This window comes from Mustela erminea, chromosome 14 (genome assembly GCF_009829155.1).
Source record: "Mustela erminea isolate mMusErm1 chromosome 14, mMusErm1.Pri, whole genome shotgun sequence".
Classification (NCBI taxonomy): Eukaryota; Metazoa; Chordata; class Mammalia; order Carnivora; family Mustelidae; genus Mustela; species Mustela erminea.
Genome location: NC_045627.1, coordinates 91801906 through 91829050, shown reverse-complemented (window position 1 = coordinate 91829050; position 27145 = coordinate 91801906). Strand labels below are relative to the sequence as shown.

The following is a 27145-nucleotide window of genomic DNA, read 5'->3' as shown; positions in this document are numbered from 1 at the left end:
TGAAGGGTGATGGGGAGGCCGCGAGGGGCGGCAGCGGGGAGCTCGGGTCTGGGACCAAGCGAGGGACCTGAGGCCCCGGAAGACGCCTGCGGGGTGGGCCGGGTGTCGCCCCCGCCCCCCGCCCCCCGCCCCTGGTCAGCACGCGAGCCGCAGTCCTCCGTGCGTCCCGCCCCTGGGCTGGCGCGAGGAGACCTTCCCCACAGCCTGCTCCTGCCCCCAACTCCTGCCCCCACTCCTGCCCCCAACTCCTGCCACGCCCCTTCCGTCGGGCCACGCCCCTTCCGTCAGGCCACGCCCCTCCGCTCCAGACCCGGCGATCATGGTGGTGCTAAAGGGCGTTCCGGCGCTGCTGTCCCCTGAGCTGCTCTACGCCCTGGCGCGGATGGGGCACGGCGACGAGATCGGTAAGGGGCGGGGACAGGGCCTCGGGACCCCCACCCTTGGGCGAGGCGCGAGCGGGGCCCCCAGCCACCCCTGGCCCTGCAGGGGTCCCGACCCAGACTGTGCCCCAGCCGGGGGGCGACGACTCCCCAAGCCCGGGAAGAGCCGGGGTTGAGGCCTTGGTTTGGCCGCCCCGTCCCACTTCCCAGTAGGACACCCCCCACCCGACCCCCCCCAACTCCTGCCCCCAACTTCTTTAGGAAACTGGGGCCAAGTTGGTTGGAGGCCAAGCCCCTGCCCAGACCTTGGTCGGCCCCAGGCGGTCACGAGGACTGTGGCCCTTGGTCCAGGCTGCGCCGCGTCCGGCAGGTCCGGCCCCTCCCCCAGCCCGGCTTTCTGGGGCCCCGGGCCCAAGTTCCCAGCTGCGGCCTCAGGCCCAGTGCGCTGCTCGTTCTCCAGACCCCCTCCCAGACGGCCCCCAAGGGGCCACACCTCTTTCTCTGGCGGTTTGCCTTTCCTGGAGCCCTGGACCTCGGGCGGGGGCTGCACGGTCGGCGCCCCAGGGGGTAGAACGGGGCGGGGTCCCGAGTTCTCCCTAGTCCTCGCGGCACCTGCCGCTTCTCCTGCTCTAGGAAGCTTCCTCTCCCCGCCCCCACCTCTGACGAGAGGGGTCGGGGAGGGCAGGGGGCGTGGTCTACCGTGTGCGACAGGTGCCCCGAGGTCTGTGCCCACCCGCGCGGACCCACCAGGGGATGTCTGACCGTGTTGCGTGGCTGTTCAGTTTTCGCAGACGTGAACTTCCCCACCGCCTCCATATGCAGGTGTGGGCCGGAGGAGATCCGCGCTGACGGTGAGCCGCCGGGCAGGGAGGGGTTAGGCTGGAGACCCAGTGTTCTAGCTCTGCGCTTCCCAGGTGTTGCCCTGTGCCCCCATCCCCACTTATGCCCCAGCCTCCACCGGTGACCCAGGGAGGCCCCCAGAAGTGACCCTGGGCCTCCTGCCCCATCTCAGGCACCTCTTGGTAGCTTCTTGCAAGTGGGGAAACTGAGGCCCAGTGGCTTGTTGGCTGGCTGAGCACTGATGCACCCCTGCTCCCCACAGCCCAGGTCAGCTGTTCAGCTTTTACTCTGCTATAGAAATCCCAGTACTGGGCGCCTGGGTGGCTCAGTGGGTTAAGCCGCTGCCTTCGGCTCAGGTCATGATCTCAGGGTCCTGGGATCGAGTCCCGCATCAGGCTCCCTGGGAGCCTGCTTCCTTCTCTCTCTCTCTCTGCCTGCCTCTCAGTGTACTTGTAATTTCTCTCTGTCAAATAAATAAATAAAATCTTTAAAAAAAAAAAAAAGAAAGAAAGAAATCCCAGTACTGTCCTCGCAGGCTCCGGGTGCCCACGTGCTCTGTCTCCGGGACCCTCTGACCCTCAGGGGTGGGTGGAAGGCGTGACTCGGAGGGGCCTGGAGCCAGGGCCCCGAGGTGACGGTAGTAGCAGTTAGTACCAAGAGCAAGGGGGTAGGGGGTGTGAGGACCAGCGTCCTGCCCTGTCCTGTCCCACCTGGGCTGGCACTGGGCTTCGCTGTCCCCCACCCTAAGCAGTGCTTTGAGGGGACACAACTCTCCCTGCAAAATCGAGGCCACTGAGGCACAAAGATGTGAGATGTAGGGTAAACCGGCCCTTCTGGACAGGGGGCCAGTGGTCTGAGGCCCGTTCAATGCGCTGCTGACTCCAGACCCAGTGGCCTTGGCTTCCACCCTCTGCTGAGGGAGATGAGCCAGCCGTGCCTGGGTTTACACCATGGGCCAGAGGACCCAGCACGCTCTCCTCTCCAAGGAGGACAGGACAAGGTGGGCCATGGGAAGGGCCAGAATGCTGGAAGGTAAGGAGTGGCCAAGCTCCCGAGTGTCCCGCACGCCCTGCGACTTAGTGGAAACAAGCAATGAGGAGTGAAGGCCAGCGACGCAGACAAGTCTAGCCATGGAGAAGAGCAGAGAACACAGCAGAAGAGAATGCACTCAGGACAGCAGGGCTTCCCAGCCGCAGGCTAATGAGATGACAGCCGATTTTTGTCTTGTCCCCAGCCCCGTATTTCCCCGTTCTGTGCAACCAGCACAAGTCCCTTTAACAATGAGAAACCAGCTCCACAGGATGACAAGGACCTCGGAAACCAGTGGGCAGCCTGGGGCAGCCTGGGACAGAACAGCCTCTTCCCAGACCCCACTATCCTCGTAGGAGAAAGGTGGCCACCCAGGGGTCATGGGGGGGTGCTGGGGTCAGGGAAGTGGCCCGGGTGCCCCTCCTGGTGGGTGAGTAGGGAGGTCACCACCAGGAGCCTATGAAGTACGGACTGGAGGGCAGGGTGAGCCCAGGGCTGGGACGGTCACAGGTGCTGTGGCAGGGAGACGCTGGTGCGACCCCAGCAAGTGTCACCAGGCGGCCTGCGTCCTCCGCCTTGTCCCGGGCCCGAGGCCGTCCTAGCTGGCCAGCTTGGCGAGGCCCAGGGTAAAAGGCATGGACAGGCCCGGAGGGCAGGTGGCCCTGTTGGTGGCCGGGTGGGACAGGGCTCCCATCTGAAGCTGGCACTCCGCCCTAGGCCTGGGCATTCCACAGCTCCTGGAGGTTGTGCTGAAGCTGCTGCCACTGGACACCTACGTAGAGAGCCCGGTGAGTGCCTGTTGCAGTGCCGCCCCCTCCCTGCTCTGGGCCTTGGTTTTTTCTTGGTCAGACCTCAGAGGACCCCTGAACTGTCATCCAGTGGGAGGGGAAGCTGGGACCAGGGCTGCTGGGTGCACAGGCCACAGAGCTGAGCCCCCTCTGTCCCTAGGCTGCTGTCATGGAGCTGGTGCCCGGTGACCGGAAGATCGGCCTTCAGACCCCGGTGTGGAAGAGCTATGAGTCCATCCTCCTGGAGGCTGGCTGCGTGGTGAGGCTGCAGCCCCAGCCAGGGGGCTCCCGGGGACCCTCTGCACCTCTGTGGAGGCTGGTGGGAGTAACAGACAGGGCCCCCCAACCCCCCTACAGTTGTGGCTCATGTGCTCACCCTCCACAGAAAAGTGACCCTGGGGGTGTGGCTGTTCCCAGCCCCCGGCCTCTCACCTCTCAGGTCAGGGACCCTGTCATGGCCTGGGGTGCGTCACCCACCCCAGCCTGTGTGAGCGGAGCCAGGGGCAAGTGAGGCACCCCTGGCCCCTGTCTTATGGCCGGAAGCCTGGCCTAATGCTGTGTGTCACCCCTGCATTGTGGAAGGATGAACCTCTCCTCCCCAGGACCTTCCCCTCCACACGTCTTGGGCAGGACCCATCGATGACAGGCTGCCTGGGACTCCTGTCCTGGGCAGGGGCCCTCCTGCCCTTAGACCAACTCCAAGAGACACAGGGCCCCAGGCAGCTGGCCACCACATCCCCCCCGTGACCCTGCCTGCCCAGTTCTCACAGCTCAGAGGCTGAGCATCCTTGGGACCCCAGCCAGGAGAGCCAGTCGTGGAGCTCAGAGTGTCCATGTCTCCTCATGCAGCTGGTGCCTGCTTGGGCCCTGAGGGTTTCTGAGCAAGGCCCCTCCACCGTGCCATTTTGCCTTCCAGAGCGCCCTGGCGAAGATAGAGAGGTTTGAGTTTTATGAGCGGGCCAAGAAGGCTTTTGCTGTTGTAGCAACTGGGTGAGTTCTGGCCGAGTCCCTGGGGTCCCTTTGGGTCCTGCTGGTCAGGGTAGCTTTGGCTGGGACTGTCTGGGTCTGGGTCCCGGGGCCACTCCCTGTCCCCCTGCTCAGCCCCGGCCCCGCTGGGAATAGGACTGTCGGGATTCGGGGGAGGACTGGTCCCTGGGCTTGCCTAGTGGGCGGGATGGGGGGCGGAGCCGGGGACCCAGCCTGGTGCTCAGCTCAGCTCCTTACTCAGGGAGACGGCCCTTTACGGAAACCTCATCCTCAAGAAGGGGGTGCTGGCCCCCGAGGCACTGACCTAGGCCTGGCGAAGACCCCTGGGCCCAGAGAGGAATCTGCATCTCTGGGCCAGACCACGGACAAACCGGCCCTGTCCCGCTCAGCCCAGAGCGCCCCCAACTGGGGACCCTGGGGGGCCAGGCCGGTCTTTGGGGGGTAGGGGGAGGTGCTGCTGACGGGGGACTGGGACTCACCCAATTTACGACAATGATGTGAAGTGTGGTGACTCGTCTCTGAAGTCAGAGGTTTCAACAACAGCCCTGTCCTCACAAAGACTTGTTCGGTGCCGAACACGAGGGAGCCACTGGCTCCTCGGAGCGCCCCCCACCCCCATGCATCCTCAGGGAGGGAGAAAGGCCTCTCTCCTCCCTAAGGTCCGAGGCAGGTCCCTGGGTTCGGGACAAGAACTCATAGGAGCAGAGGTCCTCTTGTGAGGAGCCCCCGCGGAGGGCTGGGCCGGGTGGCCGCGACTGCACTGCGAGAGCCTTGGGGGGGCAGAGCAGCTGCCCAGGGGCCCTGAGTGGAGGGGGTTCTGCAGTCAGCCCCAGAGCTGGGGGTGGTGGGCAGGGGTCATTCTGGGTGCTGGGGAGGGTGTGGATCAGTCGTCTGTTCCCTCTCCCCAGTGGTTGAGTGCCTACTGAATACACGGGAGCCCGAGCTGTTCTGGGAAATGGGCTGGTTGGGGTGGGGAGGTGAAGGCCAGGAGGACGGCCCTTGCATTGCCAGCAGGCAGAGGGCCAGACTGCCCGAAGGCAGCCCGCGGAAGGGAGGCTGTGATGGCTTCGGCATGAGGCTTGGGCTGGAGTTCAGGGTGGGGGTAGCCTGCCATCACTGCTCTGGACCCCAGGGTCTCCCCAAACCCTCCCACTCCCCTCCAGACCTTCCTGTAGCCATGCGGCTGCTTTGCAGAAGCTGGTGTGCGGGGCGCCTGGGCCTCTAGGCCCCTCAGAGCCCGGGGCTGGTGTCCCAGATGTCACAGAGAACCTGGGGGGGCAGGCAGGCCCCCTGGGCTGGGGGTCCAGGTCTCAGCCTGGCCGGGCCCAGTCATTGCCAGGGCTTAACCTCAGACCCCTGACCCCATGGCCACCTCCAGCCACACAAAGGCCTTGCTTTAAACAGCTTTATTGAGACTTAACTGACCTATAATAAGCTGCACACATTCCAAGTGTACAGTCAAATGCCTTTGGATATTGTCTACACGGGAGAGCTTCTGGCCACTGCCGGTGGCCCCTGCTCACAAGGCTCGCACACCTCAACGGCCCACCTGCGAAGCCCCAGCTCACCCTGCCTCCCCAGGCACTCTCAGCCCTGTGGCTGCACCCTCGGGCTGGAGGAAATGCCCTTGGGGAGTCCTGGCTCCAGAGAGAGACTGGGCTACAAGCCACCCTGGTCTGCCCAGGGCCAAGGTCACCACTGACTGACCTTGGATCTGAGCTGGGCACCCCCAAATTGCTTAGAGATGGCCACCCTTGACCTGACGGGGCAGGGGGAATGACCTACGGGCCTGCTAACCCCCGTGCGTGCCATGCGGGATGCAATCTGGGGCCTCCCCAGGCACCTAGCTCCCCGGATCTGGGGCAAGAGCGGGTGCCAGGTGCACAGTGAGGAGGCTGGGGCCCACCCTGCCGCTTTAGGGCAAGACCACGGACAGGTCACGGTCCAGTCTGGGGTCCCTTCCGCGGTGACATGAAGATGACCTGGCCTGCTGGCACGGTGCCAGGTGGCAAGCACATGAGCCACTAGGGAGAGCCCTGGGGAGTGGGCTGCCATCCAGGTGCTCAGAGGGGACCCACGACAGGACACGGAATTCCAGGGCGCGTGAGGTCACCCCAGACCAGCCCGCAATCCCCGGAGCAGCCGCATGCCTCAAAATCGAGCCCTGGATGGCCTCTGCCTGGAGCTCTGTTTGTCCTAACCAGTGGAGGGGCTCAGGCCGGGGTGTGGGGGGGCACTCCAGGCTACCCTCTTGAGGCAGAGGCGTGATCGCCACAGACAGCGTACTCGACACACGTTCAGTGCGTCAAATAGCCCCAGTGAGCCCGTGCCTGCAGCCGCAAGGTTGGGCCATGCCCTGGGGTCCGGCCCCTCAGACAGCACTGGACAAGCACCCAGAGAGTGGGGAGGACCAGGAGCCTGGGCCTGAGCCCTGCACCACCCCCAACCTGAGCCCCTGTGAGCCTGGGCCTGAGCCCTGCACCACCCCCAACCTGAGCCCCTGTGAGCCTGGGCCTGAGCCCTGCACCACCCCCCAACCTGAGCCCCTGTGCACCTGAGCACCCAGCGACGCACCCTCCTGCTGTCTTTTTAGGGCCCATCTGTGGGAAGCTGACTGGTCCCAACCACTGACCTCTGCCATGCCCTGGGCCCCATCCCACCATCCAGGGAGGAGGCCTGAGGGGAGCCGATCATCCCAGGAGCAGGGGCGCTGGGTTGGGGGAGTTTTGGGGGCCCTTAGTCTTTGGAGACCAGCCTGTGCACCAGGAGGACACAGGCCTTTCCTTGTCCCCGACAGAGCAGGCTAGGACCATGGTCACTGTTGCTGAGGACACATGTGGCCTCCACCCCTATGAGGTTTATTTTTCCAGTTGGGGAGGGGTCAGGGCCCCCCAGAATCCTCCCTGGGGTGGTAGATGTGGTCTCGGTCCTCCTCTGGCCCTTGAAGCGCCTGGGGAAGTGACAGTGCCCAGGGCCACAGCCCTGCCTCATCCTGGGCCTCCCTGGCCTCCTCGGCCTCCTCGGGCGCTGGGTGGTACAGGTCATCACGGTCCAGCTCAGGATCCCACCTGGGGCTTGGAACATGGCCCAGGGTGTCCTCCGTCCCTGCCTGGGCCTTGGAGCCTAAGGACAAGGAGATGGGATGGAGGCGAGGTTCTCCTCTGGAGGAAAGTCAACGCCACCGGGGCTCCGCCGCTGTGACCTTGCCCCCCCTTCACCTGGTGCCCACCTGACCTTGCCGTTTCTCCCACGTGGCAGCGGCAAGGTTTGGTGCCGCTAGCAGCCCCAGGAGCTGGTTGTCCGTTTTCAGAATGTCCACCACACGGGCGTCCCAGGCCCTGTGAGCAGAGCTGGGTCAGGCCTACCTGTGCAGGAACAGGAGCCAGGAGCCCCGCCAGTGAGGGCGCCCACCGCCGTCTGAGCAGCCTCGAGGTGATGGGCAGGAGACCTAGCGGGAGGTTGCTCCCCACCAGCATCCTTGGTGGCTCTATTCTGTCCCTTGCCAGTGGCCCCGGGGGACCGCCGTACAAGCACCACTGACCCCTCCACTGCCCAAGAGCTATGGCCAGGCAACCTCCATGGAACCCAGACCCGCCAGCCAGGCAACCGCCCCTGCTTCGCCGCATCCCTGAGCTATAGGGGGCCAGGAAGGTCGGAGAGTCTCTTGGGTGGCTTCCTAAGGGTGCCCCTGAGAAAACATCTTGGCCCAGCCCTGCATCGTGGAGACCTGGAAAACTTGGGCAAGAGCTCCCTCCTGTCCCAGAGGCCAGGCCTGTGCAGGCTGGGGAGTGGCTGTCTGTCCTCTCTCCTCTGGCCTGGCGTGGCCCTGAGGGAGAAGCCAGCGGTGTTGCCTCATGGGAGTGCAGGGAAAGGGGCACGGCTTAGAAGCGCCTCTGTGGGGGGCGCCTGGGTGGCTCAGTGGGTTAAACTTCTGCCTTTGGCTCGGGTCATGATCTCTGGGTCCTGGGATCGAGTTCTGCTTCGGCCTCTCTATTCAGCAGGGAGCCTGCTTCCCCCTCTCCTTTTGCCTGCCTCTCTGCCTACTTATGATCTCTCTGTGTCAAATAAATAAAATATATATTTTTTAAAAAGTGCCTCTGTGGGTAACTATAACCGTGGGTGTGGGGGTGGGGTAGCCATCCTGGAGGCTGCTAGGAGAGCTAGGGGATCATTCTGGAGCACCACCCCCGCCTTGTAGGTCTCTGACAGATCCCACAGGATCCCATGCTGGTCGGAGCAGTGCCCCCTCCCCGAAGCTGCTGGGCAGGGCCTCCCCACATCCACAAACGCCCTTAGCCTAGAGGGTTCCCAGAAGGGGCAACAGCAGGGGAATGTGGCCAGGGCTGCTGGGGACACTCACTCCTTTGTGTCCCACTCAGGACCCCCGACTGGGCCTTTGGTCTTGATGAGGACCTGGAAGAGGGAGGTCACAGGTGTGGGGTCCACGGTCAGAGAACACCTGCAGAGAGACGGCTCCAAGCCCCCCCCCCCCCCTACTTACTGACTCCACCCCACCCTCTGGGGACAGGATTGAGGCCCTGAGGTTCCTGGGGAGACAGGGCCACCCCTGGGGCTGTGTCTGCTCACCCTTCCCTGGCTGATGGCCTGAGGAAGGAGGGCCAGTTCCTCTGAGCCCAGCCCTCTGTGGAGCCAGGGGAGCACAGGGCAGTGAGTCGAACATGACCCTCGGGGAAGGGTCGCTGTCTGTTGCCAGGAGGGGGTGGGCCTTCCCCTTCCCTGCCCTCCCAGGTGTGCAAGTCTGAGTGGTCTGGACCCAAGGCAGGGTGGCAGTAAGAGGGCTGGGGAGACAGGGCCCGACACCAGTTACATGCAAGGTCACACCTGAGCGGCATGCACAAGGACAAGGAGGGGCTCAGACTCACAGGGCACACACGAGTGTCATCAAGGGCCCCTCCCCCATCTGGACCAGCAGGCGGCTGTGACAGGGGCCACTCCCGCTCAGCCTGAGGCCCTCGCTGGTGCCCACAGGGCCACCTGCTGCCCCGGGTGCCTTTTCTTCACTTTCTGGGCCGGTGGGGTGGGGCTCGCGGAGGAGCGCACGTACCTGGGGCAGGGAAGCTGGGCCTGCCTCCCCCAGCAGCAAAGCCAGCAGGCCAGTGACCAGGAGGAGCCTGAGGGGACCAGAAGGGAGAGTGAGAGGCAGGCCAGGGCTGCCCCTGCTCATCAGCCTCCGGACAGGACGCCTGGGTGGGCAGCCCGGCGTGCTGGCAGCTTGGGTCCAAGCCAGGGAGGCCTGGGGCCGGGTCCACGGGTGGTTTTGTTGTGCCTCCATCCCACAGACCAAGGACACATGGGCACAGGGGTGGGACCGCCACAGGCCCACACTTGCTCCCGGGGCCCTCAGAGCAGGTGCCACTGCCCGCGGCACCCAGCGCTCTTGGCAGACCCTCCGCGGCAAGCTCGGGCAGCCAGGTGGGTGTGATGGGCCGTGCGCCCCCCCAGCTCCCGGCATCGGGCTGGCAGCTGCACCTGGGCACACGCCCCCGGGGCACAGAGCAGTGAGGGCTCCCAGCACCCTAGGCTGAATGCTGACAGGCTAGGACCCGGGGCAAGATCTCAGAGCACTCTGTGTCCGAGGCACCCGGAAGCTGTGCACACGGCGCCCTCAGGGCCGGACGGCCCCTTGCTCGTCTCAGAGCTGCGGCTGGACAGTGGTGCCGGTGCCCGGGCAGGAAGCCTGGGAGGAGGCGGGCAGGATGGGGTGCTCTTTCCAGACACATTCAACTGGACCCTAGGGTAGCCAGGATGGCCGGCAGGGGAGGGGGGCCAAAGACCAAGCCCCAGGCTGGGAGTCTGAGGGGCCAGGGCCAAAGGGAGGTGACACAGAAACATAGGACAGGAGAAGGATGACCCAACTGTAAGGTCCTGGACGCCTCATCCAAGACAGGGGAGGGGAGGGAGACGGATGGGCGCCTTGTGTGTGTGTGTGTGTGCGTGTGTGTCTGTGCGTGTCCGCGCATGTCCGTGCGTGTCCGTGCGTGTCCATGCGCCTGTGTGCACCTGATGTGTGTGTGTGTGAGTGTGTCTGTGCATGCCCGTGCGTGTCTGTGCGCCTGTGTGCGCCTGATGTGTGTGTGTGTGAGTGTGTCTGTGCATGTCCGTGCGTGTCTGTGCGTGTCTGTGCATGCCCGTGCGTGTCTGTGCGCCTGTGTGTGCCTGATGTGTGTGTGTGTGAGTGTGTCTGTGCATGTCCGTGTGTGTCTGTGTGTGTGTCCACGCATGTCCGTGCGTGTCTGTGCATGTCCGTGCGCCTGTGTGCGTCTGATGTGTGTGTGTGTGTCCGCACGCATGCCTGCATGTGTGTACGTGTGCGCGTGTGCATGGTGTGTTCGTGATGCATACGGTGTGCAAGTGTGACAATGTGTATGTATCTTGTTAAAAAACAAGACAACACACCCAAAATGGAATCGCTCACCCCAAGCCCCAGGTCACAACCCGAACCCAGAACCGGATCCGTAGAGCAGCGAGGCGGGAGCGGCCGGGTCGGCCCTGGGCGGGTCACCTGTCCCACAGGCCCCTGCGTCCGTCCCCTAAAGAAAAGTCGCCGCGCAGTGACCCACCCGCGTTGTGCTGCTGGGACGTCCTCGTCCCGCCCCCTCCTGCCTGTAAGTCCACGTGCAGCACCTCCGAGGGCCTCCTGTCTGCTGGCTGCGACGCCCGACTCTAGCCGATTTTGCTCAAATGAACTCAGCATTTTTCATATGCCTGTTTATCTTTTAGCAGTCTGGGCACACGGGCCTCTTCCTGGCTCTCCGGGGAAGGGTTCTTTCTGTCTCTGCAGCTGGCAGGGTGGCAGGCTGGGCAGGGCTGGGAGGGGCCGGGGAGCCCCGGGGAGCCCCGGAGGCCAGCAGGGGCCTCAGATGAAGACTTCCCACAAGCTGTCCCCTCGCAGCACCGCCCCAGATTCCAGTCCCACAAAGACCTTGGCCTCTTGTCCAAGTGGCCCAGCACTTCAGGGTGAAGGTTCCTGTAGACACCATGGGAGCCAAAGGGCAGGGGCGTGCCCTGGACTTTGGGTCGTGGGCCTGGTCTCGTTCAGCTGCCCTGCCTCTCCAGAGCACCGACTCCCAGCCAGAGGCCGGCTCCCGTGCCGGCAGGGGCCGACCCGCGGACTCGTGCCTGCGTGTCTGGACCACTCTGTCCGGCTCAGCCAGGGAAAGCACCTCATGGGAGGTGACGCTGCCAGGTCCAGGGACCTCAGATCCTGGCTGTGGGCCCTGTAGGCCTCTCTCCAGGAGGACAGCTCTGGGTTCCAAAGGGCTCCCAAGGCCCCCAGGCCACCCAGTGACCCACCTCTCTACAAGGGACGTATGGCCTCTGGTTCACACCAGGGTACCAAGGGGAAGCCCCAGAACTGGAGGACGAGGCGAGAGCCCTGGCTAGAGGAGGAGGGAAGGGGACTCCCACGGGATGGAGGAAAGAGGGGACCCCTGCTTCCTGGGTGGCGTTCCTTCGGGGGGCCGCTGACCCCTGCCCTCAGCCCCTGACAGCCTCCAGCCTCCTCTCTCGACCCAACCCTCTCTTTCCAGCAGTCACAGACCTGGTGCCTCCTCCCTCCCATGCGCAGGGGTGATTCCTTGCTGGGCCAAGGGACCCCAAGGGACAGCTGTGCTTTCTCTTTCTCATGGGGGACCCAGGGGTGGCCCTCAAAGCTGGTGCCCGGATGCAGACCACAGAAGGGCCACAGTCACTGGTAGCTCCGTACAGAGAGCTCCGGCAGCCCTGGGTACAGCAGCCAGACACTGGACCCAGGACAGAGAGCCACCCCCGCCTGCCCGCCTCCCCGCCAACTCCCTCCTCTGCAGCCAGCCTGAGCCGGGAAGGAGGTGCCCCAGGGGCTAGGGGGGTCTGGCTTCAGGGGCATTAGGCATTACCTCCTCATGATGGAGCCCCCTTCTTGGTGTAGACGGTGCTCTCGGGGACCTGTAGTTCCAGACCCAAGCACACAGTGACTCAGACACCTGGCCCTGCTCCTCCCCACCCGGGCTCCTCGGGGGTTTTATGGCTCCGTGTGGGTGTGTCCGGGCAGAGGTCAGAGACCAGGGATCCCAAATGCACCAGCGACTCATTCTATCCAGCTGGCTCCCCGGCTACCGCCACTCCCACGGCCCAACCCACACCCATGACAGGACGGACCGAGGCAGCGGTGCCTCCCACCTTGGCACCCATGCTGGACCCTACACGCCCCATGGCCCCTCCTCCTGGCCACCCACCTGCAAAGTGTTCTGACATTGCAGGCCCGAGCTCAGCGGCCCGGGGGTGCCGGACCCCAAACTGGGCTGCCTCGTTGGCTGGAAGCTGGAAAACCATCCCCTGCCCTTTGTGCTCTGGCATTCGGGGCACAGTCCCCCTCCTGGAGCTGGGTTTGCTCAGACACAGTCAAGGGACAGGGCTTCCCACAGGTCGGAGTGAGCAACGGGCTCTGGACCGAGGCCCGAGGCCCGAGGCTCAGGTGCAGCTGAGAAGTGGCTGCTCTGACAGGCAGCTGAGCCTTGGGTCAGGAGGGGGCGCAGGCAGCCTCCTGGAGGGCAGTGGGCAGAGGCTTTGCGGGGGCACGTCAGGGAGGCAGCCCTAAACATACCTGCGGGCTCGCAGCTGTCAGCAGAGGGCAGAGCCCCTGGACGGACCGAACCCGGCCTTGAGCAGTGTAGGCACAGGAGAGACCCCCAGGAAGCCAGGCAGCAGAACCAGGGAGGACAAGTAACCGCGTGAGGTCAGTGCGCACAGCACAGGGGAACAGTGCGCAGATCCGGTCTGAGGGAATCGCTGAACCCCCATCACCCCCAGGGGAGACGCCAGAATCCAAAGTGGCTACGATCTAGTTTGTTTTTTGTTTCTTTTTTTATTTTTATTTTTTTATTTTTTAAAGATTTTATTTATTATTTATTGGACAGACAGAGATCACGAGTAAGCAGAGAGCCAGGCAGAGAGAATAGGAAACAGGCTCCCCGCTGAGCAGAGAGCCCGATGCGGGGCTCGATCCCAGGACCCTGGGATCATGACCTGAGCCGAAGGCAGAGACTTTAACCCACTGAGCCACCCAGGCGCCTCTTGTTTCTTTTTTTAAATGAAGAGAATCGACTTTTTGAGCAAAGAGGTACAGAGAAAAATCTAGCAGAAAGTAGAGCCCTCACCCACCCCCTCCGGCTCACCATTTCCCACCAGGGACGTGTGGCACCAGCATTGCACCCTTGTTCCCCTGACAACACAATTCAAATGCGTATTTTTCAACTGAAAATTACAAGACAGGCAAAGAAACAAGAGAAGTGTGACCACAATTAGGGGGAAAGCAGGTGATGGAAAGTGTCTCTGAGCCGACCTGGATATTGGGCTTTGGGAACAACAGCTGAGCGGAACCCGTGGTACAGAACTAAAGGGAAGGACAAATGAAATGTCTGAAGTAATTTCAACAAACAGAATTTTTTAAAGAATCAAATGGAAATTCTGGAATTAAAAAACAATCACTAAAACTTAAAAATTCAGTAGAGGGTTCAGTAGAAGACACATCTAAGCACTTAATATCTTTAAGTTAGATCCACTCTTAAAGATGGATCAGTAGAAATTGTCCAAGGAGGACATCCTAGGAGGCCAGTGTCACCCTGACGGCAGAGGCAAAGACACTACAAGGAAAAGAAAAGCATAGACTAGTATTCCTCATGAACACTGACAACAGACTCTTAATAAAATATTAAAACACATAAAAAGGAATTTATTTTAGGAAGGCAAAATTGATTTAATATTCAAAGATGAATTACTACGTTGCACTATACTGATAAAATGAAGGACAGAGGGGCACCTGGGTGGCTCAGTGGGTTAAGCCCCTGCCTTCGGCTCAGGTCATGATCTCAGGGTCCTGGGATCGAGCCCCCCCAAAAAATGAAGGACAGAGAACACATGAGCATTTTAATAGAGGCAGAAAAGGAATCTGACAAAGTCCAGTTCCCACTTATGATAAAGGCTGGAACTAGGAACTGTTCTAGGAACATGCCTGATGAGAAGGCCTGTACAAGACACCACAGCAAACCCGAATTCAGTGTAGGACTGACAGCTTTCTCCCTAAGACTGGGTTGGATATGAAGACGCGGCTCTTCAGCGCCGTACAGTCGATGCCAAGCAGTGGGGCAAGAGAAGAAAACCGCTTGAACTGGAATGGAAAAGTAAAACCGTCTTTATTTGAGGAGGATGTGATCCCATATTTAGAAAAGTTCTAAGGAATCCCAAAAGAAGTTACTAAAAATAAATAAACGAGTATCAAGATCTCAGGCTATAGGATCAATATACAAAAATCAGTTGTCTTTATACACTAGCAATGAAAAATTTTATTGAAATTATGGGAAAAGTTGATTCATAATAACACTGGAAACAATGAAATAGTAAGAATAAATCTAATGAAAGAAGCACAAGACTAGCGCTGAGAGAAGTTACAGATCTAGGGGCGCCTGGGTGGCTCAGTGGGTTAAGCATCTGCCTTCGGCTCAGGTCATGATCTCAGGGTCCTGGGATCGAGTCCCGCATCGGGCTCTCTGCTCAGCAGGGAGCCTGCTTCCTCCTCTCTCTCTCTCTCTCTCTGCCTCTCTGCCTACTTGTGATCTCTGTCAAATAAATAAATAAAATCTTAAAAAAAAAAAAAGAAGAAGTTACAGATCTAAACACATGTGTGGGACGCCCGGGGGGCTCCGTGGGGTAAGTGTCCGACTCTTGATCTCAGCTCAGATCTCGAGCTCAGGGTTGTGAGTTCAAACCCCACACTGGGCTCCATGCTGGGTGGAGCCTTTTTTTAAAAAAAAAAAAATCAAAATGCATCGTTTTTAAATGTAAAAGCTGAAATTATAAAACCCCTGGAAGAAAATAAACGAGAAAATTTTCATTACTTTTGGTTAGATAAAGAGTTCTTAAATACAACATCAAAAGCATGGTACGTAAAAGAAAAAAATGGATGTTGGACCTCATCAAAATGACCAACTTCTGCACTTCAGAAGACACCACCAAGAAAGTGAAAAGACACATCATAAACTGTGAGACACTGTTTGTGAATCATCTATTTGATAAAGAACTTGTATCCAGAATATATAAAGAGTTCTTACAACTCAATAATAAGACAAAAATACCCAACTGAAAAATATTTGGAACATTTGAACAGGTATTTCACCAAAAATATATAAGTGGCTAATAAAACCATACAGAGATGCTCAGCTAGCTTCATTCGTTATTAATATCATTAGTTTGATAACTAATTCGTTATTAGAATCAGGTTCAAAACACAGTGCGATATCACTACATGCCCACTAGGTCGGCATTAGGGCAGAATTTTTTCCCCCAAAATTTCTATGTTGAAGTTCTCATCTTCAGCACCTTCGAATGTGGTTGTATTTGGAAATGGGATCTTTAAAGAGATCATTAAGTTAAAATGGGGTTCTCTGGGGGGCACCTGACTGGCTCGGTCAGGGGAGCATGCGGCTCTTGACCTTGGAGTCCTGAGTTCAAGCCCCAGCTTGGGTGTAGAGATTACTTAAATGAATGAACTTTAGAAAAAAAAATGAGGTCATATGGGTGGGCCAAATCCATTCTGATTAGCGTCCTTATAGGAAGAGGAGATGAACACAGGCACACACAGCGGGCGGCCGTCTGAAGACAAGCCAAAGAGAGAAGCCTCGGAGGAAACCAGCCCTGCCCTTGGCATCAGGCTTGAAGCCTCCAGCATCGCAGGGAACCCATGGCGTGGCCACCCAGTCCGTGGCACTCAGCCATGGTGGCCCTAGCTGACGACCACAGATGGCTATCTGGCATTAGCAAAAAGACAGTAACAAGTATTAGCAGGAGGTGGAGAGAGTGGAACCCTCAGACATTTCCGGTGCCAGTGTAAAATGGTGCAGCCCCGTTGGGAAAAGGTTAGCATTTTCTTTTTTTTCTTTTTTTTTTTTTTAAAGATTTATTTTTATTTATTTATTTGGCAGAGAGAGATCAGAAGTAGGCAGAGAGGCAGGAAGAGAGAGAGGAGGAAGCAGGCTCCCTGCTGAGCAGAGAGCCCAATGTGGGACTGGATCCCAGAACCCTGAGATCATGACCTGAGCAGAAGGCAGCGGCTTAACCCACTGAGCCACCCAGGCGCCCCAAGGTTAGCATTTTCTCAAAAATTCAACCTAAGCTACCATCTGGCCTAGCAATTCCACTCTTAGGTACCTACCCAGAGAAGTGAGGCCAATGTCCACACAAACACACGGAGGACGTTCCCAGCAACACCGTCTACTGTAGACAAAGCTGGAGACTGTCCAGGTGCCCACCGGTGGATAAAAGGGGCCCAGCCAGACCGTGGCTTTATTTACATTTTATTCAACAGCAGAAGGGGCCAGTCGCTGATAACATGCTGTATTCCTTGCTGTCTTCCATCAGCTGGGAGCCGGGGATGTGGAGCCTGACCCCAGCCAGGTGGAGCGCCTCACTCCATGGCCTACCTAATGCCTAGAAATGTCTTCTCTAAGGGGGCGCGGCGCAGGGGCTCAGGCACAACGGTGCCCAAGAAGGACAGGCTTGCCCTGGGAACGCGGACGGCCCAGGGGCTTCAGGCGCTGAGACATGAGGAGGAGGCCTTCCTCTCGGGGTGTGAAGGCCAAACCAAGGCGAGCAAGAAGGAAAGTCTGAGCACCTGACCAAGGCCGGGGGTGGAGGGTGGGCGGCAGCCCGGATAGCTCCAGGCCGAGAAGCCGCCCAGGCTCGGCTGGCCAGGGTGTTGCGCTCCCCTGCAGTGAGGTGGTGTGAGTGTGTGATGTGTGCGTAGTAGGCTTTGCCCCCCACCCCCACCCCGCACAGCTCCAGTGGGAAGTGGGAAGGGGGGGGCGCAGTGGGGGCGCAGCGGGGCGGCAGACGCAAATGCTCACGTCCCTTCGCCTGCGTCTCCAGGCAACAGCAGCCTCGGTCTCGGCTCGGCCCCTCCCCCGCCCCGCCCCGGCTGCGAAGCGTCTGGAACCGCATCCTTCCTCCGCATCCTCGTCCTGCGACCGCATCGTGCAGCAGCTGCCCGTTGGAGCCGCCTGTGAGCCATTTCCACCTTTCTCCTTGTGGAGCGGGGGCAAGGGGGGCCGAGTGTGTGCAGGGGAGTGTGCACGGGTGTGTGAGGTACGTGTACAGGTGCGTGTGCGGTGCGTGTGCGAGATGCGTATGCAGGGATGGGGGGGGGGGGTCACTGCGGCTGACCCAATGGCGGCCAGGTTGAGCCGGGGTCCTCCCTTGGGGTCTCGGCTGACGGGAGTGGGGAAGCTGTCCCCAGGCCTCCCGGACGATCGGGGGCCTCCGCGGGGTGAGCCACTGCCCGGACCTTCCTGAAGAACCGTAGGTATCCAGCCTTGCACAGACCCGACGGCTGCCGGGATCTCCGCACAGTGGGGCAGCTCGGCGGGCGCGCGGGGGGTGGGGGGGTCGGACTGCTGAACATCAGGGCGCCCGCCACGGTCTGAGAGAGACACTGGGAGGGGGGCGTCCCCGAGGTGGGGAGGGGGTGCCGGTTCCAGAATCCGTTCAGCTCTGAGGGTGGGAGAGACCTGGGGCCGGGGGGAGTGGCGGGGGGTGGGCGGCGGGGCGCGGAGGCACAAGGAGGCGGAGGCACAGATCTCGGAGAAGCTCTGCTGGCACCGACAGCGGGGTGGCCGTGGCGGGGGCGGCTGGTGGCGGTCAGGAGGCAGGCAGAGGGGTCTTTCTCCAGAACCACCTGCCGCAGCCCCAGGACGCGGGGCCACAGGTGGCTGGTGTGCGGGAAGCCGAAGCTGGGGGCCGCCCCGCGCTTCTCCGCCCAGGAGCCCTCCTCCGTGGGCTGCGCTCGCAGTTCACCTACCCTTGAACCAAAAGCCGAACCCAGGACCGGGCCCAGGGCTGCGGCTGGGGCGGGGGGCGGGGTGTAGGGGCGCGGGGGCGGAGGCGCGTGTTCCGCTGGCTTTCAGCAAAGCACGCAGTGCCCTGCGCTCCGCAGTGACATGCACGCTCCCGACAGGCGCGGGACGCTCGCGCCCAGCCCGCACAAGCCTGCGCCCCTGCGCACGGGCGCGCGCCCTCCTGCGTGACGCAGCAGACGAGCGGGGCGGTGAACGCGAGTCCGCCACCGCGGATCTGCCGCGGGGTTTCTGTAGTGCGCTCAGCTCAGGGCCCTCGTCCCGCCTCTCCCTGCGTGCGTCGGTCCGTCCGCACAGCCTCCCCACCTGTCCCTTGCCCCCTCCCCAAACATCGGAGAGGAGCCTACACCGCCCCCACCCACGAGTCCACGGGGTGGGGAGCAGATGAGCCGCTGGAGAAGACTATTACAGCGCAGGGCGGACGGGGGGCAGCGGGAGGAGTGGGGGCGAACCCCTAGTCCACGGAGCTGTGTCTGTGGTGTGAATGAGCCCAGCCAGCCTCCCCGGAGGCCCCCATGACTCAGCAAGGGAGATGAATTCGGGGGCAGGGGGGGTCGCACCCGCAGCCCAGCCCCTTCCCCGGCATTCTGCTTGGGGCACGAGGTCTGGAACCAGACGCGCAGAGTCCAGAAGGCCCCAAATGGCTCCTTTCCTTCATGAAGATGTGTCATCCCCGGCTCCGTTTCCATGGAAACCCGCGGTGACGTAACACAGACGTCACGCCTTGTCGGAGGAGTTGGAGCTTAGGTTTGGCTGTAGAGGACCCCAGAGGCGGAGCTCCTGGTAGGAGGAGGCCTCCTGTGGGGAGACTGGGCAGACCCGGGCCAGCCTTCCAGCGGGCGTGGCCACCAACGCGAGTGGCGGGGCTGCGGGGCTGCGGGGCTGCGGGGCTGGGGGCGGTCACGCGCTCTGCCCCTCCGCGCTCTCCCCTGCGGATGGCAGGCTGGACTGGTGAGCCGCGGGGGCACTGACGCCAGAAGGCCCCCGGCCCCCTCGCACTGGAGTGGCACACCCCTCCCGCCCCTGCGGAGCTCCTCCAGCCCTGGCCACCTGCCGCCCCCCCCCACCCCTCCCTGCCGTCCCTACCTCCGTGGCGCACCTTGCCGGCGCTTCTGAGCCTTTTTCTTCCTCGCGCTGGAAAGCCCGACCTCTTCATATTTGTACTCCGATGGCCCCGGGTCCATCTCTGCCTCACAGAGAGGGGACCTTGTCGCGGGGTCCGCGTGAAGAATAACCCATCGCCCGCCTGTCCGGCAGGTGCGGAGGCGTCCGTGAGTCCTCCCCAGGCCGCTCCCCTGCCAAGCCCCACACTCCTCAGGGAAAGTCCTCCAGCCAGGGAATGGAGTTGGGGGCGCTTTGCTGACCTGTAAGGGCCCTGGGCCTGGCGCATAAATCCAAGGGAGGGCGCCAGCTCAGGGCCCCAAGGGGACATTCCTCCGTGGCGGGAAGCCCACGAGGGGGTGGCCCCTCTTGCCCAGCCGGCCGCATCTCGCAGGGCCCACAGGGCGGCTCCTGCTACCCGCCCCCCGCCCCCCCCATCCTCCACAGCCCTCACCTCCCTGCCCAGCACTGGGCACACTCTCCATCCCGGCATCTCTCTGCTCTGGGTGGGAGCGTCCGTAGCCCCACACTGCTTGTCCTGGCGTCTAGGTTGTGAGAGGCTGGGTCACCTCTGGGCCTGGTGGGCACCTGTGCTGGGGGGGGGGGGAGTGCTGCAAAAGGGAGAGGTGTTTGGGGCTTCAGAAGCACAGCCGTCTTTGCAGGATGGGTGCAGGCGGTGACCAGAGAGGGGAGCACAGCCCCTGGGGCTCTGCCCTTGAGTCCTCACAAGGAAGGTAGTCGAGGGACGACCAGGCCACCATGGCCAAGGGGCTCACTTTCTCTGTTCAGGTGAAAGTCAGGGTCCAAATCCTGGACTTGGAGGGTATGGGGTAGCTGGGCCTCCGCCACCAACCTGCTGTCCTTTGGTTGTTGGTTTCAATCATTTGGAACACTTTTTGTTGTGAAATACAATGACTATTCAGAAGAGGACATAAAAAAGACGTGCAGCCTGATGAGTGAAGGTAAGTGCTCCCCAGTCATCCACCATCGAAGTGAAGACTAGAAATCCCCACCTCTCCCCGAAGCTGCTCCCTCCCCCAAAGCCCCCCCCCCCACTCTCCAGACTCAGAAGCAATGAATTCCTCTGGACCCCCAGAGTGCATGTCCCTAATTGCCCGTGATTGGTTCCTAAAGGTTATGGTTAGAGATGGCTTGTTCTTGAAGCTGCCTTTGTGCCTGGCTTCTGTTGGCCTCATCTGGTGGGCTTTGGGGCTGTGCCTGCCCGCAGCTGTGACCCTTCACTGGGTAGGAATGCCTCATCCATTTACTTGCTTTCCTCTGGATGTTGCGGGTGGTGAGTACTTCTGGGAACAGCGCTGCTCTCCACGTCCGTGCGTGCCCCGTCTCTTTGCTGGGTGTCCGCCTGGAGTGAGGGCTGGTCACAGTTGGACACGTGTGGATTATGTGGGTCCACGCCACCTGCATGGCATCCTTTGCTCCTTGAGCTCTCCTGGACTTGGATGGGCTTTGGTGTATCTCCTTAAGCTGGTTCTACTTTGTCTCCCTCACGGACGAATGAGGGGCAGCTTGGTCGTGTCCATGGACATTTGAAACCCTTCGTTGTCCGTTTTCCAATGAGGTTTCTCTTTCTTTCTCCTTATCAGCTCGAGCCGCTCTTCACACACTTTAGACAGACATCTGCCTGTCCTGGCTTCCTTGGGTGGCTGTAATGCATGAGCAGAAGTGGGTGGCTTGAAACAACGGACATTTCTTCTTTGACAGGCGCTGGAGGCAAGAAGCTGGAAATCAAGGGCTGAGAAGGGCTGTGTTCCCTTTGAGGCTCCAGGGAAGGATCCTTTCTGCCTCTGCCAGCTCTGGCAACCCCAGGCATCCCTTCGCTTGTGAATGCTTCCCTCCAACCCCTGCCTCCTTCTGGACATGACCACCTCCCTGTGTGTGTCCAAATCTCCCCCTTCTGTAAGGACACCAGTCATTGGGCTAGGGCCCCGTAATCCAGTATGACGTCATCTTCACTTGGTCTCATCAGCAAGGTCCCCGTTTTCTAGTGAGGTCACACTCACAAGTAGTGGGGGTTAGGACCTGAGCATTTCTGGTGGATGAGCCTCAGGTCCTTTGCCAAGACATGGTCCAAATATCTTCTCCACTCTTGCTTTCTGTTTCCATTTTTGAAGGCTATGTTTGGATAAGTGGGAGTTCTTAATTTTAATGTAGTCCTTTTATGGTTGATACTTAATTTTCATATTGAGGAACTCTTCCCTCCCCCAGACCAGGAAAATATTCTCCTGTGTTACTTTCAAGATGCCTTCCCAACTGAGGCATACCCACCTGGAGTAGATTTCTGTGTGTGCGGAGAGGCAGGGCTTAGGTGCCCTGTTTTCCATGTGGACATCAGTTTATCCACAGGCGGCCATGCCCCCTGCTTTGCACAGCAACTCTGTCACAAGTCCGCGGTCCGTGCATGTGTGTGTCACATGGGGCTTTGTGCTCCACATCAGGACCGCACAGCCGCGTAAGCTGGACGCCTGCAGATGAGTCCCTCTTGCTCATTCATAAGATGTCACACGTGTTCTTGTCCCCAAAATTACGACGTTTGGCGAATTCACACACACAGAAATTCTGCTGGGCTGTCCACTGGCATTTATTCATCCTACAGATACAGTTTGGGGGAAAAGGAACATGTTTAAACTTGGAACCTCCCAAAATCCATGACCGTTTTGTTCCCCACTTATTAAGGAAGTTGGGTCTCCCTTTGTCTTAGTCAATGATGTCTTGCCTGAGGTCTTCCATGATTTTCCATGTGGGATTCCCCCATTTCCCTGAAGTCTGCTCCCGAGCATTTGACATTTCCAATACCATTTAAATGGAGTCTTTCAAAAACTTATTTTCTAATTTTTTGTCACCGCTACGTAGAAATATAATGACTCCTAAAAGCCTGGGACGGACCCTGCCGGGCTCTCCCTCCAGGCTTGGCCGCGGGTCCGCAGATTCACGTGGACTTTCTACGCACACGACGTCCGATCCGTGAGCAGTGACTGTATCGCCTGATCTCCAGGCCTTTCCCATCCGCTTCTCCTCCCTACAGCCTGGCTCAGACTTCCAGCACCATGGTTTAGAGAACTGATAATAAAGGGCCTTTTTATCCCCTTCCTCATCTTGAAGACAAAGCTTTCACTGCTCACAAGAAGTAAGGGTTGGCGTAGGGAATTTTGTGGCTGGACGTTATCAATCAGATTAAGGACGCCCCTAGAGTGCTAATAGACTTTCAAAATAATAAATGGATGTTGAATCTTGTCAAATACTTTTCCAGATATTATTGAAATTAATCAAATGACTTTTTAAAAAGATCTTACTTCTTTAAGAGAAAGAGAGGTGGGGGAGGGGCAGGGAGAGAGAGAATCTCAAGCAGGTGGTTCCCCACTAAGCAGGGAACCAGATGTGGGCCTCCATCCTGCGACCCTGAGATCATGACCTGAGCTGAAATCCAGAGTCGGACCATTAACCAACGGAGCCCCCCAGGCTCCCTGGGGTCATTGTCGTTGAGCAAGGTAGCTGCTCTCAGGGTATGCGCTGGAGTCTGCTGGCCCGGAGGACTGTGCCAGTGTTGAGTGTCTCGGCATTCACCGGTCAGAGACACCACCCGGTGCCCAACTCTGGGGCCCGTGGGGAGACCAGAAGTCAGGAAGGGACAGAGGCCCAATCTGGCCTCGGAGGAGGGCCTGTCTGCGCGTGGTCTCCCTGCTCTGGCATGATAACACAGAAACTTACCGAGAGAATACAAGTTCTTCTGGGCATCCTCCCTTTAAGTGTCCACTGGGGCCAGCTTCGCAAGCTCGCGTGGACATCTGCTAGGTGGTGAGCAGGCAGTGACATGTGACTACCTCCAGACAGGACAAGGACCACCGCTCACCATGGTGAAGCTGGGTTGCAGCTTCTCGGGCAAGCCGGGCAAAGACCCCGGGGACCAGGACGGGGCGACCACGGACAGCGTCCCTCTGATCAGCCCCCTGGATGTGAGCCAGCTCCAGCCGCCTTTCCCTGACCAGGTGAGGGCCTCGGCTGGCATGAAGGGCCGTTCCAAGCCTGTCCTGGGAATAGAGGGCCGTAGGCTACGGGTTATTTAGATGTGGTCTCCCCTCAGCACACAGGAGAGCAAGCAGAGGAAGGGCTGGGCTGGGCCAGAACCCTAGTTGGCTGCAGGCTCTCTGTGCGAACTGGTCAGCTCTCCAGCTGGTCACCCAGAGTCACCTGTGCACTGTGAGGGGGGGGACTGGCTGCAGGCTGACCGTCAGGACTCACATGCCAGCTTGCAGACGGTGCCCAATACACGGTGCCACCCGGCAGGGTCTCCGCAAGGAAAATGCCTTCCCTGTGGGCCCAAGGCAGGGTCCTTGGGCCGTGACTGAGAGAGCGCAGCTTTTGGAGGAATCTGGAGGAAGCAGGCCCAGCTCTGGAGTGGCCCTGCCTCACCCCACCTGCGCTCTGGAGTGTGACCATCACCAGGAGTTGTCCCAGCAGGAGGGCCGGCGGCAGCCATCTGTACCCACATCAGTCAACTTTCGGCTGGGGACCACGGGGTGGGGACCTCAGGCGTTGACAGGTGTGCCCCACCCATTGGCCGAGGGCAGTTCTCCAGGGATCTAGGCAGGCTTCAGTGGTGTCTGCTCTAGTTCTGGACCCTGTTCTCGACAGACTGGTGGGCCCACTGTTTGCCCCTTGGGAGCTCACACAGCACAGAACTGGACTTGCCTGGGCCACATCGTGGTAGGGGCCTCGAGACTCTGGGAGCCAGAGGGGGAGGTGTACTTCCTGGAGGAAGGAGCCGAGCTGTGGAACAGCTACGGGGCAGTCCTAGCAGGGAGAGCTGACACCCTTAGAACTGAAGGCAGCCAGCAGACTGAGGGGCTCCATCTGTGGGCCCCCAGGCCGCCATGGCCCAGCAGGCATCCAGCATCCCTCTTCCCCTAGTCTTGGCTTGTAACCAGGGGAGCCTAGCCCACTAGACAGTCCTGGCGGCTGGGCAGCACCCACACCACTGCCGGGCAGCGGCCCCCTGCACCCCTCCTAGTCCTCCCCGTTTAGGGTCTTCCTGGGTCATCTCTCTCTGCAGGTGGTTATCAAGACGCAGACGGAATATCAGCTTTCCTCCCCGGACCAGCCAAAGAAGTTCCCTGACCTGGAGGCCCAGAAGCTGGCCTGTAACCACCCAGAGGAAGGGCGCAGGGTAACCCCCCCACCCTGTCCCATGCTGCCCAGTGGTCACTTCCAGGGGGAGGCAGGGCAGGGGAGATGGGGAGGGTGGAGCGGCCGCAGGCATGGAGCCCAGACACCAGCCAGGTTGGCGGGGGGCCCCTTGCTCACTCACCTGCTCTCACCTCCCTTCGTCCTGCTATAAAGGGGGTGAGGGCAGCAGCTGCCTTCAGACCCGCTGCGCAGAGCCAGTCCTGGCCGCCCCTGCTCCTGCGGGGGCCCCATTTTTCCCAGGGGTTCACGTGTCTCTTCCTTAGTGACTCGGGTTCGGTGCGCAGTAAGGAAGGTCACTTCTGCCCCCATCTGGCTAATACTTTTTCCTCAGGAAAGGATGGTGTTTGTTCTTTGTAGCATAGCATTTCTAAAGCCGCTTGTTTTCCATCAGTGAAACCTGCTCCCTCTCCTTTCCTCCCCGGCTTGGAGCTAGAAGCGCCCCTGCCCCCAGGGGCCAGTGAGCCCCTGACGGCTGCCCCGGCCCTCGCAAGGCTACACGACCCCCTCGACAGCGCCCTTCTCCTTTGCACCCGCCCCTGCAGCTGCCCACGGCGCGGATGATCGCCTTTGCCATGGCGCTGCTGGGCTGTGTCCTAATCATGTACAAGGCCATCTGGTATGACCAGTTCACCTGCCCGGACGGCTTCCTGCTTCGGGTAAGGCCTGGCGAGCAGCGGGACCGCTTGGGGAGTGGGGCAGTCCAGGCCGACCAGGCGGAGTGTCCCCGCCGAGTGTCCCCGCTGCCTGCCCTCCCCCCGCCCCCAGGGAAGACCCCCTCCGGCGCCGCCCGTGACCCGCCCCCTCCCGCAGCACAAGATCTGCACCCCGCTGACCCTGGAGATGTACTACACCGAGATGGACCCCGAGCGCCACCGCAGCATCCTGGCGGCCATCGGGGCCTACCCGCTGAGCCGCAAACACGGCACCGAGACGCCCTCGGCCTGGGGGGAGAGCTACCGCGCCGTCAAGGAAGGGCCCAAGGCGCCCACCCAGGCGGGCGCGGCGGGGTCGGCGGCGGCGGCGGCGGCGGCGGCGGCGGGGGCGGGGGCGGCCACCGAGCCCCCCAGCAAGGTCTCCGCGCCGGGAGAGAAAGAGGCGGCGCGGAAGGCGGCCGGCAGCGCCCCGCCCCCGGCCCCGCAGTGATGGCCTCGGCGCCTGCAGCCCGGGTAGGTGTGCTGGGGGCCGGGCTGATGGGTGGCGTAGTGTGTGTGCGGGGCGGGGGGGGGGTGATGGAGGGCGTGGGGGGGGGTGCCCGGTGAACTGGAAGCGGAGGTGGAGGGATGTCCCGCGACCTGGAAGCGAAGGGGCGGGGGGCTCAGCCACGCACTCCTAAACACGCCGGTGGACGGTGGGGGGTCACCTGCCCGCCTCGCAGCGCGGCTCTCGCCCCTCCTCCCCTCTGTCTTGGCAGCGCCCCGCCGGCACCTGTGACCGCCCTCGCCCGACGCTGTCCCACGCTGTGGTCGTGCTCCTGCTTCCAGAACTCCTCGCTGATGCCCCTGCCCCCAGCCCGAGCTTGTAGCTCTGTTGCTTTTCTCTAAGTAAAGATTCACATCCGCCTGGGTCTTGTGTTTCTCCTGAGCATCCTCCGACCCGCGGGCCTCTTCCCTGCCCTCTTTCCTTTCCTGCCGTCCTGTCTCCCGCGACTGCCCAGAGGGACCCCTGAAGGATCCCGAAGAGCCGGGGTGGACGGGCAGGGAGCCAGCCTGGGCGCCAAGACCCAGCGTGGACTGTGCTTTGTGTGGTCCATTGCGGGGCTCGCTGCAAGGAAATAAGCTGTTCAGGGAATCCTCTGGGACCTGAGCGCCAGCCCTGACTCCCCCAGCCCCCCTGCAGCAGAGCTCCTCCTCCTGCTGCGCCTGCCCCCCCCCCCCCCCCGCATTTGACAGGAGCGGCTGAATCCCCCTGTTCTGGGCAAGCAGGCCCGGTTCCTGACCCCAACCCAACCGCCTCGCCCATAGCAGAGAGTCACTGCAGAAATGAGAGAATGCTTGGGTCCACAGGGCCCTGGGCCACGGAAGAGGGGACATGACCCCTTTCCTGGGACATGAGAGGGCTCCCTGCTCCCAGAGCACCCCCACCTCCCACTCCCTTGGAGCTAGAGAGGAGGTGGGAGGTCCGAGGGTGTTGGAGTTAGCAGGAGTCTGTTTACCCAGCCCACAGCACCACCGCCCCCCCCTCTGCTTCGGCCCTGTGAAGCCCAGGTCTGCTCCTGCCCGGCTAGGCCTGACCATGGCCCCTACTCCAGTACCTGTCCCCCTCTGAGGGCTTTGATCCTAGGCCCCGATACCCCACCTGGTGAGAGGTGAGCTCAGGCCCTAGCACCAAGGGCTGGGACGGGGGTACAGACGACACCCTCGGGAGCTCAAGCAAAAGAACCAGACAGGAAAGAGACAGGCTTTTTCAACGGGGCCACCTAGTGTTGGGTGACCTGGTCAGAGTCCTGGAGGAGGCCCCTCTTGGCCCTAGTGCTGTCCTGTGGGGGGACACAGGGCCCAGCACTCAGACAACGTGAGTCCATCCAGCCTCCAGACCAAGGAGGCGAGGTGAGGGGTCTGAGCAGCTACGGAACAGGGGGCAGTGACCAGGAAGCGAGACGGGTGTTCAAGGTGTTCTGAGAAACCACGGACACACTGGAGGCCAGGTGGGGGGCATGGGGGTGGACAGGTCAGGGATGGGCTGTGAGTACGGTGTCCCTCATCACTGGGCTCCTGTCTGTCCAGCCAGCCCTCCATCCATGCACCCACTCACCCGCCCGTCATGACTGTCATCTGTCCCCTGTTTCCGTCCTTCTCTAGCAGGTACCGGCTCTGTGACTGTCATCTGACCGAAGTGCTTCTGAGCCTTGGGGAGAAAGTCGCCTCTCAACTCTTAAATAGCTCAGTGTGGATTGCCCAAGGAGGGCGTGTTCTTACGT

General features: G+C 60.9%; 3 protein-coding genes across 11 annotated transcripts; 2 read left to right on the top strand and 1 right to left on the bottom strand.

Annotated features, from left to right (window-relative positions):
• Positions 1-273: 273 nt before the first annotated feature.
• Positions 274-7996, top strand: FUOM (fucose mutarotase). Of its 8 annotated transcripts, none has more exons than XM_032311995.1 (6): positions 274-404; positions 1163-1231; positions 2967-3037; positions 3198-3296; positions 3954-4027; positions 7531-7996. In XM_032311995.1, the coding sequence occupies exons 1-6, from the start codon at positions 320-322 to the stop codon at positions 7562-7564; spliced, it is 432 nt and encodes a 143-aa protein (XP_032167886.1). In that variant the 5' UTR covers positions 274-319; the 3' UTR covers positions 7565-7996. The 8 variants fall into 8 exon arrangements, with proteins under 8 accessions (XP_032167886.1, XP_032167885.1, XP_032167882.1 ...); XM_032311994.1 differs by having other exon boundaries at positions 7335-7996; XM_032311991.1 differs by having other exon boundaries at positions 3198-3356.
• Positions 6840-12055, bottom strand: PRAP1 (proline rich acidic protein 1). Its single transcript, XM_032311997.1, has 5 exons — positions 11920-12055; positions 9090-9156; positions 8385-8437; positions 7259-7362; positions 6840-7147 (listed from the first exon to the last, which is right to left on the bottom strand). The coding sequence occupies exons 1-5, from the start codon at positions 11925-11927 to the stop codon at positions 6906-6908; spliced, it is 474 nt and encodes a 157-aa protein (XP_032167888.1). The 5' UTR covers positions 11928-12055; the 3' UTR covers positions 6840-6905.
• A 4887-nt stretch (positions 12056-16942) lies between these two features.
• Positions 16943-25790, top strand: CALY (calcyon neuron specific vesicular protein). Of its 2 annotated transcripts, none has more exons than XM_032312645.1 (6): positions 16943-17075; positions 22872-23030; positions 24095-24208; positions 24771-24884; positions 25039-25394; positions 25640-25790. In XM_032312645.1, exons 2-5 carry the CDS (start codon positions 22896-22898, stop codon positions 25369-25371), a joined length of 696 nt encoding a protein of 231 aa, XP_032168536.1. In that variant the 5' UTR covers positions 16943-17075; positions 22872-22895; the 3' UTR covers positions 25372-25394; positions 25640-25790. The 2 variants fall into 2 exon arrangements, with proteins under 2 accessions (XP_032168536.1, XP_032168535.1); XM_032312644.1 differs by having other exon boundaries at positions 16979-17170.
• Positions 25791-27145: the final 1355 nt, after the last annotated feature.

Bases quoted from the DNA above. Each gene is read 5' to 3' on its own strand.
- FUOM (XM_032311989.1), top strand. From the start codon at position 320: ATGGTGGTGCTAAAGGGCGTTCCGGCGCTGCTGTCCCCTGAGCTGCTC. The intron at 3,038-3,197 runs GTGAGTGCCTGT...CTCTGTCCCTAG, and splicing joins ACACCTACGTAGAGAGCCCG to GCTGCTGTCATGGAGCTGGT. The intron at 3,357-3,953 runs GTGGGAGTAACA...TTTGCCTTCCAG, and splicing joins CTGCACCTCTGTGGAGGCTG to AGCGCCCTGGCGAAGATAGA.
- CALY (XM_032312645.1), top strand. From the start codon at position 22,896: ATGGTGAAGCTGGGTTGCAGCTTCTCGGGCAAGCCGGGCAAAGACCCC. The intron at 23,031-24,094 runs GTGAGGGCCTCG...CTCTCTCTGCAG, and splicing joins AGCCGCCTTTCCCTGACCAG to GTGGTTATCAAGACGCAGAC. The intron at 24,885-25,038 runs GTAAGGCCTGGC...CCCCTCCCGCAG, and splicing joins CGGACGGCTTCCTGCTTCGG to CACAAGATCTGCACCCCGCT.
- PRAP1 (XM_032311997.1), bottom strand. The intron at 8,438-9,089 runs GTACGTGCGCTC...TCCCTCTTCCAG, and splicing joins GCCCAGCTTCCCTGCCCCAG to GTCCTCATCAAGACCAAAGG. The intron at 7,363-8,384 runs GTGAGTGTCCCC...CTCTGCTCACAG, and splicing joins CCTGAGTGGGACACAAAGGA to GGCCTGGGACGCCCGTGTGG.